This window comes from Rhinoraja longicauda, chromosome 20, assembly GCF_053455715.1.
Source record: "Rhinoraja longicauda isolate Sanriku21f chromosome 20, sRhiLon1.1, whole genome shotgun sequence".
NCBI lineage: Eukaryota > Metazoa > Chordata > Chondrichthyes > Rajiformes > Arhynchobatidae > Rhinoraja > Rhinoraja longicauda.
The window spans coordinates 29845217-29859653 of NC_135972.1; the positions used below are offsets into that span (position 1 = coordinate 29845217).

The following is a 14437-nucleotide window of genomic DNA, read 5'->3' on the forward strand; positions in this document are numbered from 1 at the left end:
ACTGCATCTGCCATGTATCCGCCCACTCACACAACCTGTCCAAGTCACCCTGCAGCCTTATTGCATCTTCCTCACAATTCACACTACCCCCCAGCTTAGTATCATCTGCAAATTTGCTAATGGTACTTTTAATCCCTTCGTCTAAGTCATTAATGTATATCGTAAATAGCTGGGGTCCCAGCACCGAACCTTGCGGTACCCCACTGGTCACTGCCTGCCATTCCGAAAGGGACCCATTTATCCCCACTCTTTGCTTTCTGTCTGTCAACCAATTTTCTATCCATGTCAGTACCCTACCCCCAATACCATGTGCCCTAATTTTGCCCACTAATCTCCTATGTGGGACCTTGTTGAAGGCTTTCTGAAAGTCGAGGTACACCACATCCACTGACTCTCCCCTGTCAATTTTCCTAGTTACATCCTCAAAAAATTCCAGTAGATTTGTCAAGCATGATTTCCCCTTCGTAAATCCATGCTGACTCGGAATGATCCCGTTACTGCTATCCAAATGCTCAGCAATTTCGTCTTTTATAATTGACTCCAGCATCTTCCCCACCACTGATGTCAGACTAACTGGTCTATAATTACCCGTTTTCTCTCTCCCTCCTTTCTTAAAAAGTGGGATAACATTTGCTATCCTCCAATCCACAGGAACTGATCCTGAATCTATAGAACATTGAAAAATGATCTCCAATGCTTCCACTATTTCGAGAGCCACCTCCTTAAGTACCCTGGGATGCAGACCATCAGGCCCTGGGGATTTATCAGCCTTCAGTCCCATCAGTCTACCCAAAACCATTTCCTGCCTAATGTGGATTTCCTTCAGTTCCTCCATCACCCTAGGTTCTCCGGCCCCTAGAACATTTGGGAGATTGTGTGTATCTTCCTCAGTGAAGACAGATCCAAAGTAACGGTTTAACTCGTCTGCCATTTCTTTGTTCCCCATAATAAATTCCCCTGCTTCTGTCTTCAAGGGACCCACATTTGCCTTGACTATTTTTTTCCTCTTCACGTACCTAAAAAAACTTTTGCTATCCTCCTTTATATTATTGGCTAGTTTACCCTCGTACCTCATCTTTTCTCCCCGTATTGCCTTTTTAGTTAACTTTTGTTGCTCTTTAAAAGAGTCCCAATCCTCTGTCTTCCCACTCTTCTTTGCTATGTTATACTTCCTCTCCTTAATTTTTATGCTGTCCCTGACTTCCCTTGTCAGTCCCTTGTCTCTTACTCCCCTTAGAGTCTTTCCACCTCTTTGGAATAAATTGATCCTGCAACCTCTGCATTATTCCCAGGAATACCTGCCATTGCTGTTCTACCGTCTTCCCTGCTAGGGCCTCCTTCCTGTCAATTTTGCTCAGCTCCCGCCTCATGCCTCTGTAATCCCCTTTGCTATACTGTAATACCGACACTTCCGATTTTCCCTTCTGCCTTTCCATTTGCAGAGTAAAACTTATCATGTTGTGATCACTGCCTCCTAATGGCTCTTTTACCTCTAGTCCCCTTATCAGATCAGGATCATTACACAACACTAAATCCAGAATTGCCTTCTCCCTGGTAGGCTCCAGTACAAGCTGTTCTAAGAATCCATCTCGAAGGCACTCTACAAACTCTCTTTCCTGGGGTCCATTTCCAACCTGATTTTCCCAGTCTACCTGCATGTTGAAATCTCCCATAACCACCGTAGCATTACATTTTTGACACGCCATTTTTATCTCCTGATTCAACTTGCACCCTATGTCGAGGCTACTGTTTGGGGGCCTATAGATAACTCCCATTGACGTGCTTGACGTGCTTATATCTTTCCTTGCCAAACCAGCATCTGCAGTTCCTTGTTTCTACTTTTTCTTCTGGTGTTAACATAGAAACATAGAAACATTGCCCGGCAATTAGTACATTCTATTGAGGTCCCAGTTGCACCCTGTCAGAGAGGGGATTGCAAAATGTGGTCCTGGGCTTCCATTGCATGAGCAGAGTGCAATGTTAGAACATAGTACATAGAGCATCATAGCACAGCACAGTTTGTGCAGCACAGGAACAGAACAGCACAGTGGTGCAGCGAAAGAGTTGCTGCCTCACAGCGCCAGAGATCCCGGTTCGATCCTGACTACGGGTGCGTGCTGTCTGCGCAAAGTTTATACGTTCTCCCTGTGACCGCGTGGGTTTTTCTCCGTTTGCTCTGGTTTCCTCACGCATTCCAAAGATGTGCAGGTTTGTAAGTTAGTTGGCTGGTGTAACATAGAAACATAGAAAATAGGTGCAGGAGTAGGCCATTCGGCCCTTCGAGCCTGCACCGCCATTCAATATGATCATGGCTGATCATCCAACTCAGTATCCCGTACCTGCCTTCTCTCCATACCCCCTGATCCCTTTATCCACAAGGGCCACATCTAACTCCCTCTTAGGTTCACCACAGATTCACCACTCTGTGTGAAAAAAAACTTTCTCATCTCGGTCCTAAAAGACTTCCCCCTTATCCTTAAAAAAAATAAATTAAAAAAAATAAAAATAAACAGTGACCCCTTGTTCTGGACTTCCCCAACATCGGGAACGATCTTCCTGCATCTAGCCTGTCCAACCCCTTAAGAATTTTGTAACTTTCTATAAGATCCCCCCTCAATCTTCTAAATTCCAGCGAGTACAAGCCGAGTCTATCCAGTCTTTCTTCATATGAAAGTCCTGCCATCCCAGGAATCAATCTGGTGAACCTAAATTGTCCCTCGTGTGTCGGATAGAACTAGTGTACGGGTGATCGCTGGTCAGCGCTGTCTTGGTAGGCCGATGGGCCTGCATGCTGTACCTTTAAAACGGAAACCAAGCAGGGCCTTTGTTTGCTGAATATGATGTCAAATTGAACTAATCTCACCTGCCTGCATGTGTTCCATGCCCTTCTATTTCCTGCACATTCATGTGTATATCTAAAAGCCTCTTAAATGTAATTTCAAACAAAATGTCATATCAGCTTCCACCACTACTCTAGGCAGCATGTTCCAGGCACCCACCATTCTCTGTGCAAAAAAACAAGCGCCCAGCTCATCTTTTATCAATATTTCCCCCTCTAATCTTAACGCTATGCCCTCACGTATTTGCCATTTCCACCCAGGGGGAAAAAGGTTCTGAATGTCTACCCAATCTATGTCTCATATTTTTATGTACTCCTATGACGACTCCTCTCAGCCTCAGACAAAACAATCTATGTTTGTCAATAGACAATAGGTGCAGGAGTAGGCCATTCAGCCCTTCGAGCCAGCACCGCCATTCAATGCGATCATGGCTGATCACTCTCAATCAGTACCCCGTTCTTGCCTTCTCCGCATACCCCATCACTCCGCTATCCTTAGGAGCTCTATCCAGCTCTCTCTTGAAAGCATCCAACGAACTGGCCTCCACTACCTTCTGAGGCAGAGAATTCCACACCTTCACCACTCTCTGACTGAAAAGGTTCTTCCTCATCTCCGTTCTAAATGGCCTGCCCCTTATTCTTAAACTGTGGCCCCTTGTTCTGGACTCCCCCAACATTGGGAACATGTTTCCTGCCTCTAATGTGTCCAATCCCCTAATTATCTTGTATGTTTCAATAAGATCCCCCCTCATCCTTCTAAATTCCAATGTATACAAGCCTAATTGCTCCAGCCTTTCAACATACGACAGTCCCGCCATTCCGGGAATTAACCTAGTGAACCTACGCTGCACGCCCTCAATAGCAACGTCCAACCTCTCCTTGTGGCTAATACCCTCTAATCCTGACCACATCCTGGTAAATCTCTTCTGCACCGTCTCCAAAGCCTCCACGTCCTTCCTGTGATGTACTGACTTGGATCTGTACACAATAGTCCAAATGTGGACCAGCCAAATCTTTATAAAACTACAACATGACCTCCTGACTCTCGTATGTCCTTTAGAGATAGGAATCAGCCTGCCCCCACCCGCCCCTTCCATCCTGCACTCCATATGATCCAAGACCCAGAATCATAGGTTTCAGAACATTTTAATTATTTTAAGCCAGAGAATATTGTCCCGATTCACTTTGTCCTTCATCACCTTCAGCCAAAGGCCATCTTTCTGAACACCATCTGCACTACCTTCAAGGCAAGTCTGTTCTTTCGTAAGGAATGAGTCTAAAACTGTCTGCTGTAGTTTTGTGTGATCCCACTGAAGCCCTGTATAGTTAGAGCAACACATTGAACAATGGAAATATAATATTAAAACGTAAAGGCCTATTTAGAGCTGTTGCCATTTAGTTCACTGTATCTGAATTTTGGAAATCCAAATTTAGACTTTCTTGAAGATGATTAAAATGTGAGAGACTAGAAATATTTTTTTATTGGTGCCATTGTGCAATAACAAATCACCTGTTTTCATTTAATGTGGGAATACTCTGCTCTGATAAGCATGCCACGTCCTATGATAGACACAAAATGCTGGAGTAACTCAGCGGGTCAGACAACATCTCTGGAGAGAAGGAATGGGTGATGTTTCGGGTCGAGACCCTTCTTCAGACTGTTCTATGATACTATTTACAATGCTGGGTCTTAGGTTGCATTTACACTGCAGTATTCACACGCACGTGAAGCACTTTAGGTTTTCACTGATGCCATTGTAATAAGATCTTCGATTCTTTGTGTTCCCAGGGCTTTAAAGATAATGTCTACAGAAGACGAAGAAAGTATTTTGTGGATGTTGCCATGAACTACAAAATGTAAGTCATAAGATCATAAGATCATAAGTGATAGCATTCGGCCCATCAAGTCAAGTGTTGGAATGTAACCAGAACTTACTTAAAAGTAAGTAGATCAGTTTGCTTCAGAGTATTTACAATGGCTATGTCCTGATTTATAAATCATTTATTTGACAGAGAGAGTTCTGAAGAAGGGTCTCGACCTGAAACATCACCCATTCCTTCTCTCCAGAGATGCTGCTTGTCCCGCTGAGTTACTCCAGCATTTCGTGTCTACCTTCCATTTATTTGACAGTTTTGCCATTTGGTAATGAGAGGCTATTACTAGAGATTGTCCTACTGGGGGCTCCTGTTTATGGGAGAATCTATTTAAGCCGCCACTCTCCAGTTGAGGTAGAAAGCCGTGAGGTAGATCTGCCATGAGATTTTGGATGGCAGGTAAATAGGAACACCAAATATGACTCACTGCTGTAAATCCAGTGAAGGCTTTGGGCTTTTTACAACTCATTTGGTCTTATGTAATGAATGGTTCCAGGGAGGGTCACAGAGGTTATGTGTGCTCCTGATTACAGGAAAATCTATTGAATTCACATACAGTGGTTTCTTGGTGACACCTATGGATTTTCATGTCCCCCTGAACAAGTGATGATATGTGTGGACCCCCGAAAATTAAAACCTCCAAAGAACTCGGGCAAAGTACCTTTCTGGGACTGCTGCGAGTTTATCTGAATGTGGATCCTTCCACTATACCTCCTGCTGTTGTCCACTTAGCCATGTAATCAGCACCAGCAATGTTCCTTCAGCCTGCGATCCTCCATTTATAAGCAACATGAAGAATGAACAAGGGAAAATACACTCCAAACTCCCCGGCACATGTGTAGGAAGGAACTGCAGATGCTGGTTTAAACCGAAGATAGACACAAAAAGCTGGAGTAACTCAACGGGATAGGCAGCATCTCTGGAGAGAAGGAATGGGTGACGTTTTGAGTCGAGAACCTTCATCAGTTTGAGATGCTACCTGTCCCACTGAGTTACTCCAGCTTTTTGGGTCTATTTACTCCAGCACTTATGACATAAACCTATAACATTAAAGGTTTGTGTCTCACCGTAGAACAGATAAGAACACTTCAGTTGTCCAAGAGTAAAACTTGTATGCAGTTCATTAACCCACACATACACTGATCAGCCAAAACATTACGACCGGATGAGCCAAAACATTATGACCACCTGCCTAATATGCTGTTGGTCGTCCGTGTGCAGCCCCATACGCAGCAGGGTGTGATGCACTGTGCATTGTGACACATTCCTCCCGTGACCACCATTAAAATTTTCTGTGACTTGTGGCACAGTAGACCTTCGGTCGGTTCGGACCAGACAGGATAGCCTTCGTTGCCCTCGCGCATCGATGAGCCTTGGGCGCCCAACACCTTGTCGCCGGTTTGTGGCTTGTCCCTCCTCGGACCACTGTCGGTACGTACTCACCACTGCTGACCGGGAGCACCCCACAAGCCTTGCCGTTTTAGAGATGCTCTGACCCAGTCGTCTGGCCATAACAATTTGGCCCTTGTCAAAGTCACTCAGGTCTTTACTCCTGCCCATTTCTCCTGCATCCAACACATCAACGTCAAGAACTGACTGTTCACTTGCTGCCTAATATATCCCACCCCTTGACAGGTGCCATTGTAACAAGATAATCAATGTTATTCACTTCACCTGTCAGTGGTCATAATGTTTTGGCTGATTGGTGTATGCCTGGATATTGGGCACACGGCTCTGCGCTTGAAAGTTACGATGAAAAGAAAACAATCCAACAGATGGCCTACACTGAGGTCCTTCCACAGAGCCTTGGCTGGTTCCAGTCTCATCGCTGCGCTTACACTTGCACTGGCTTTGATCATGATGGCAATGCCTGGTGTATAACTGCTGCCTTGCACTCCCTCATTCCAGGGAACCCTCCTGGATCCGAATGGATTGTTTTAGTAGACTGAATGTTAGTTGGTGTTGGGCTAGCTTTTCCCATTGTAATGGTGGACGTTGGTGTTTTCTGATTGTTTAAAGGAGGCTGCCAACAATTCTCGCGTTACAGACCTGTGTCCTTTCTGCAGATGACCGGAATGAAAACATCACTTGAAGCTCTCTGGCAATATGCCTCGAGATGATGAATTTTATTGTCCTGCTAGATTTCATTTAGGGATTTGGTTTAAAAGATTTTCTTCTTTAGATATTATCTCGATTCTACAATTACAACGAGAGTCTAAGGAATTTGATAGGCTCAATAGTTCACTACTGCTTTTATTGTCACATGTGTGTAGGTTAATTGGCTGGGTAAAGGTAAAAATTGTCCCTAGTGGGTGTAGGATAGTGTTAATGTACGGGGATCGCTGGGCGGCACGGACTTGGTGGGCCGAAAAGGCCTGTTTCCGACTGTATATATATGATATGATATGATATGATGTGTCAAATGCACAGTGAAATTCTTTTCTCACAAACAGTTCAGTGGAGTGTTACCTAAGACGATCCGCAAAGTGTACAGAAATAGTCTACTGATCCTGCATGCATGAGGCACCATGTTGAGGCACCATTTTCAGAGTCCAGTCGGTGCTATAGGTCTTATGAGTGCTCCCCGTTCTAGGACTGCAGCTGGTTTCAGCCATCGCCTTCTGTGGACGTGTGGACCGACCAGAGAACCCATGTCCCTCTCCTCGGCCATTCACCATTGTGTCCCTGGGGCACCTCCCACAGCCGAGCTTGAGGGCGCGGTAGTCCAGGGTGGTCCAGACCCTGGATCCCTCTCCTCTCCTCTCCTCCCGGCCTTGCTCCCGGCCGCGTCTGTCGTCATCACCCAATGCGGTTTTCTCTGGTTGTTCCACTTACCTCCCACATTCCAAGGACGTGCCGGTTTGTAGGTTAATTGGCCTCGGTAAATTGTCCCTGGTGTGGAGTGTGTGCTGGTGATCGTTGTGGCCATTGTGATCCGGCATGGACCAGATGGGTCGAAGGGCCTGTTTCCACACTGCATCTATAAACTAAACTAAACTAAGGTGGCACATCTCGTTGTGGCGGTAGGATTAGAGTTGTGCAGGTCAGGACAAGAAGCTGATAGTTACGGAATAGGAGCTATGTGGAACTTTGTGGTGTGGGACTTCATGGGTGAGAGCATCCTTGAATGGCAGGGTTCCTTGACGATAGATGCTGCCTTCCTAAAGCAGTGCTTCACGCAGATGCACTAGTTGGTGGTAATGAGGAATATCAAATTATTACCTTGAAAAACATGAATTTCCTGTGCACGTATCCAACTTTATAATAGCCAGCTGGTGGGCGAACAGATATTAAACTTTCAATCTGACGAGAGATTTGCAATTACTCCCTGTGGCATCGCTCAGTTCACTAACATGTCTGTTTGCTGACCTCTAGTGGGCAGCCCATCCCCAGAGTTGAATACACGGAGGAAGAAATCAGGACCTGGGGAATGGTGTTCAGAGAGCTCACAAAGCTTTACCCCACTCACGCCTGCCGAGAGTACCTGAAGAATTTTCCTCTCCTCACAAAGCATTGTGGCTACAGAGCGGATAATATCCCTCAGCTGGAAGAGGTGTCCGCGTTTCTGAAAGGTATTTGTCAGCTTCGCTAATTTGGGGGAGAATTCCCCCCCCCCCACACTCGGGAGAACTGTTTGCAATTCCCAGGCAATACAAATTGCACTGTGTTGTCTTAGAGTCATACTAGGAAATAGGCCCTTCAGCCCAACTTGTCCATACTGACTAAGATGCACTATCTAAGCTAGTTCAATTTGCCTGTGTTTGGCCCACATCGTTCTAAACCTTTCCAATCCATATATCTGTCCAAGTGTCTTTTCAATGCTTTTATAGTCCCTGCCTCAATTACCTCCTCTAGCAGTCCGTTCCATACACCCACTACCTTCTTAGTGAACGGGTTGCCACTCAGGTTTGTATTACATCTTTCCCCTCTCACCTTAAATCTATGTCCGAAGATCACCCCCTCATTCTCCTGTGCTCCAAGGAATGAAGTCCCATCCTCCCCGACCTCTCCATAGCTCAGCCCTCAGGTCCTGGTGACATCCTCGTACATCTTCTCTGCACTCTTTCCAGCTCCTGTAGCACGGTGACAAAAACTGAGCACATTACTCCAAATGTGGCCTCACCATCATCTTGTACAACTGTCCCAAATTCTATACAATTTGACCTGACAGTTGTAAATGTCAATGTACCTAAAGCCTTCTTTGCCACCCGATCTACCTGTGTTGCCAGTTTCAGATAATAATGTATCTGTAATCCTAGGTATTTATTCACAAAATGCTGGAGTAACTCAGCAGGTCAGGCAGCATCTCAGGAGAGAAGGAATGGGTGACGTTTCGGGTCGAGACCCTTCTTCAGACTGTGTCTGAAGAAGGGTCTCGACCCAAAACGTCACACATTCCTTCTCTCCTGAGATGCTGCCTGACCTGCTGAGTTACTCCAGCATTTTGTGAATAAATACCTTCGATTTGTACCAGCATCTGCAGTTATTTTCTTACACTATCTGTAATCCTAGACCGTTCTGCTCTACAACACACCCTAGGGCCCTACCATTCACTGTGAAGGTCCTGCCTTGGTTTGACTTCTCAAAATGCAACACATTCAGTTTAGTTTATTGTCACGTGTACTGAGGTACAGTGAAAAGCCTTTTGTTGCACGCTAACCAGTCAGCAGAAAGCAATACATGATTACAATCAACCCACTTACTGTGTATAGATACACGATAAGGGAATAACGTTTAGTGCAAGGTCACACTTAGCGACACTAAATCACACATCACACTTAGATGCATTAAATTCCATCAGCTATTTCGCAGCTCAATTGCCCAGCAGATCAAGAGCTTGCTATAATTTTTGATAACCACATTCACTATCTGCCACACCACCCACTTTTGTGAAATCTGCAAACTTACTAATTGTGCCTTGTACATTCTCATCCAAATCGCTGATATAAATCACAAGGAGCAAAGGGCCCAGCACCAATCCCTGAGGCACACCACTCAACACAGGCCTCCAGTCTGAAAAATATCCTCTGCTTCCTTCCATGTAGCCAAATCTGTGTTCAGTTTGCTAGCTCTCCCTGGCTCCCACACGATCTAAACTTCCTGAGCGGCCTACCATTCAGAACCTTATCAAAAACCTTGCTGAAGTCCGCAGAGACAATGTCTATTGTTTCCACCAAGATGCAGGACAGAACGCCACAGGAGATCCTTCTTCCATGTGGCTATCAAACTTTACAACTCCTCCCCCTTCTGTCGTGGGGTAGACTGAGACTGACTCCCCCTTCCCCCCCCATCCCAATCTTTGCACATCCCCCAAGCCTTTGCACTCTTCACTTTAATTTCATGTTTCATGTATTTTGTGTTCTTATGACTGTTGGCAGATCAATTTCCCTCCTGGGATAATTATAGTTCTATCGTGTTGTATCATCTATGGATGTCCTCGCCCTCATGAACCTTTCTAGTTACCCTTTGAAAAACACAATCAAGGCTCAATCAAATTTGTAAGGAGGTCTGTTGTGGCATGACTTACAGGTGTTTGTTGATATCTGCTGCCCACTCGCTGAATCCTGACCCCAGCCTGTTTCTGCAGCAAAACCCAAACCAAACACATCCCCATATTGGAGAGGGAAACTGTATTGCACCAGGATGTACAGTGGTTACTAAGGTAACATGCTTTGCAGCTTGAATTAAAGTGATCGAAACAGTTTTTTACAGTACCTAGATTAAGCTATTTCTCCCAGAAACAAATACTCCTCCCGACATTTGTAAGTTATCTCAAGTAAACGTGCAATTTTTCATTCTCAGCCACAATATTTTGAGGTTCAATCTCAAAAGTAGGACCTTACAAATGGGCGATCGTTTTTGCTGAACACCTTCACTCAGTCAACCTGGACCTACCTGATCTCCAGGTTGCCAGACACTTTAATTCCTCTTCCCATTCCCACACTGACCTTTCTGTCCTAGGATTCCTCCATTGTCAAAGTGAGGCTAAGCACAAATTGGAGGAACAATTAAGCTTGGGCAGCTTACAACCCAGTGGTATGAATTTTGATTTCCCTAATTTCAAGTAACCCCGGTATTCCCTCACTCTCCATCCCTCCCCCACCCAAGTCGCACCAAGTTCTCGTTTTCACCTAGCAAACAGCTGACAATGGCCTGTTTCCTTTAGCATCATTAATATCTTATCATTCATATGTTCTATATCTCGCTACATCACTGTCTAAATCTCTCGTCTCCCTTTCCCCTGACTAGTCTGAAGAAGGGTCGCCCATTCCTTCTCTCTAGAGATGCTGCCTGGGCGACCCTTCTTTTTGTGCCTATCTTCAGTTTAAACTGTCATCTGCAGTTCCTTCCTACACCTTACTAATTAATGGTTGTTTATGGACTTCCTGATAATGGATTGAGTTTAAGGATTGGTTTAACATCTGAATGTTGCAGAGCGAACAGGCTTTCTGCTGCGGCCGGTGGCGGGATATTTGTCGCCGAGAGACTTTCTAGCGGGGTTGGCGTTTCGAGTTTTCCACTGCACTCAGTACGTGCGCCATGGCTCCGACCCTTTCTACACGCCCGAACCGTGAGTTTCCGTTTACCTGACTAACCTCCCCTCTATCAAGTCTTTCTGAAACTCTTGCAAGATTACGTCAGGTTACTGAAGAATAGTCCATTAAGTTCTGTCTTTGCAATTGTTAATTTAAGAAGTTTTCAAATAATCGGAGTAATTTAATGCAATCGTTAGGTAAATGGGATTTAGCAACATGGAATCACTTCAGTAAACTTTCACTGTATTTTATATATTACATCATTGAGCTATTCCTGTTGCATAAGGAGCGATTTTTAGACATGAAAAATTTCCAGATGACTGTTTGTTCAACAGAATCTGATACTTAGTTTCAAGAAAGGAACTGCAGATGCTGGTATATACCAAAGATAGTCACAAAGTGGTGGAGTAACTTAGCGGGTCAAGCAGAAAAAGGATGGGTGGCGTTTCGCGTCGGGACCCTTCTTCAGACTGACCCCGAAATGTCACCCATCCTTTTTCTCCATAGATGCTGCCTGACCTGCTGAGTCACTCCAGCACTTTGTGTCTAGATTCTGATACTTATATTGGCACAAAAGAACAAAAACAACTATTGTCGAATTTTGGAAAGAAATTGATTAGTATGGGTGTCAGGTGTTGCAGAGAGAAGGCAAGAGAATGGGGTTAGGAGGGAGAGATAGATCAACCATGATTGAATGGCGGAGTAGACTTGATGGGCCGAATGGCCTAATTCTGCTCCTATCACTTATGAAATTCCACTAGAATTAGTGTTCATTGGAGGCAAGGATCTTGTAAATCATTTTTGTAAATCAATCCAATTATTTACTTACATTATATTTAATATTTTAACATTTAAGTTATTTTCATTATAACTGCAGGGTTGGCGATAAGTCTTTTAGTTGGCCCTTTGCTAAATTATGGTATGTAGCTCCATACTTCAATGATTCATGCTTTGCTTCAATGGTATTTGATTCTGCATTTCACGATGTTATTAATTGTATGGTGAAATTGTAGGATTATTAACACAGAAGATTACCTTCCAGTTCATTTTACCCATGCTAATGTTACTTAAATGGAGACACATGACATTGCAGATGCTGGAATAATGAAGAAAAACAAAGTGCTGGAGCTACTCAGCGGGTCAGGCAGCATCCGTGAAGGGAAATGGAGAGATGTTGCTTTGGATCGAGACCCGCTTTAGACTGAAGGTGTAGAGGGGAGATAGCTGGTGGAGAAAGGTGAGGGGAAGGGGTGTGGCAAGAGTTAGCAAGCGATAGGTGGATTCGGGTGAGGGGGTGAGGGGTGGGGGAGGGGGGGGTGGGAGCTGCTTTACGTTCTCGTCGTCCACCCTGGGTGGTTCTATGGAACTGGCAACATTTGCAGCAAAGCGTCAACTACTGTACTCTGAAGCACCAATTGCCACTTCTGACTGTTGTAGTTGACATACGAACGAAGAAGAAGGTGAGGAGGGATTGATTAATCGATGAGTAAGCTGGGGAGAAATGGGTGGAGAATGATAGAAAACACCACCAGGCAGAATTTTTTCCTCTTCTTCTCTGCCCATTTATCCTGTAGCCTCTAAAACATAGAATATAGAACAGCACAGCACAAGCACAGGGCTTTGGCCCACAATGTCTGTGCTGAGCATGATGCCAAGACCAACTCTTATTTGCCTTCACATAATCCATATCCCTCCGTTCCCTTGCAAATGTCCCTTCAATACCTCTAATTTAAGGTTATTTTTCAAGAAAGTGGCCGCAACTATTAGGAAAAATTGAACAGGCTGGAATTCTGCTTGGAAGACACAAGGAACTGCAGATGCAAGACACAACGTGCTTGAGGAACTCAGCGAGCCAGGCTGCATCTGTGCAGGGAATGGACTGGTGACCATCTGAAGAAATGACCCGAACTGAAACGTTGCCTGTCCATTCCCTCCAGAGATCTTGCCTGACCGTTGAGTTCTGTCAACACATTGTGCTTTGTTCAGAATTCGGCATAGGTCTTTATTGGTGATGTGACTTAGTCCCTCATTGAATCTATTCCTAGTCTACACGATCTCCGGGTCATCGTCCCTTAGCCTTAATAGAGAAAGTAAATCTGGACAACGACCTGTTACTTGCAAAATAGCCTTGGATTAAAAACAACAGAATCAATGCGCAGTCATACAGTGTGGAAACCGGCCCAACTTGCCCCCACTGACCAACATGTCCCATTTACACTAGCCCCACTTGCCTGTGTTTGGCCCATATCCCGATAAACCTGTCCTATCCATGTACCTGTGATTCTTAAACATCGCGATAATCCCCGCCTCAATTACTTCCTCCGGCAGCTCGTTCCATACACGTACCACACTTTGTTTGAAAAAGTTAACCCTCAGATTCCTATAAAATCTTTCCCCCTACACCTTAAACCTATGCCCTCTTGTTCTCGATTCCCCCACTCTGGGCAAGAGACTCCTTGTGCCTACCCAGTCTTCTCCTCATGATTTTCTACACCTCTATAAAATCACTCCTCATTCTCCTGTACCCCAGGGAATAGAGCCCCAGCCTGGTCAATATCTCTCTATAGCTCAGTCCCTCGAGTCCTTGGCGGCACGGTGGTGCAGCGGTAGAGTTGCTGCCTTACAGCGAATGCAGCGCCGGAGACTCAGGTTCGATCCTGTAGGTTAATTGGCTGGGCAAATGTAAAAAATTGTCCCTAGTGTGTATAGGATAGTGTTAATGTGCGGGGATCGCTGGGCGGCGCGGACCCGGTGGGCCGAAGGGCCTGTTTCCACACTGTATCTCTAAAAATCAAATCTCTGCACCCTTTCCAACTTGATAAAAAATTTCCTATAATATAGTGCCCAGAACTGAACGCAATACTCTAAATGCGGCCTCACCAACGTCTTATATAACTGCAACATGACCCCCCCAACTTCTAGAAAACATTCTGCACTTTAATGTTTTTATCAATTGTTGTTTTCTTCTCCATATTTCCCTTTTGTCTGATTAAACATTCCATGGAGAGGAATCAGCAACTTGGACATAATCTCCCACCTTCGGGAACACTACAACCTGAAACTGTTTCAGTATCACCAATTATCGAGTACCTCAGTACCACCTTGTGAGCCCAATCGAGCAAGCAACATCTGAGTATTTGAAACCACCTCTACATTCCTGAGTAACCGTTGAACACAATGTTCCTGC

General features: G+C 44.9%; 1 protein-coding gene across 4 annotated transcripts in view; it reads left to right on the plus strand.

Annotated features, from left to right (window-relative positions):
• LOC144603702 (tryptophan 5-hydroxylase 2-like) overlaps window positions 1-14437 on the plus strand; it is a 40870-nt gene that overhangs the window by 12009 nt on the left and 14424 nt on the right. For all 4 annotated transcript variants that reach the window (XM_078417345.1, XM_078417347.1, XM_078417346.1 and 1 more), the window contains 3 exons: window positions 4629-4696; window positions 8090-8286; window positions 11150-11285. In XM_078417345.1, coding sequence (XP_078273471.1) covers window positions 4629-4696; window positions 8090-8286; window positions 11150-11285 — 401 coding nt within the window. The remainder of the gene's footprint in view (window positions 1-4628; window positions 4697-8089; window positions 8287-11149; window positions 11286-14437) is intronic.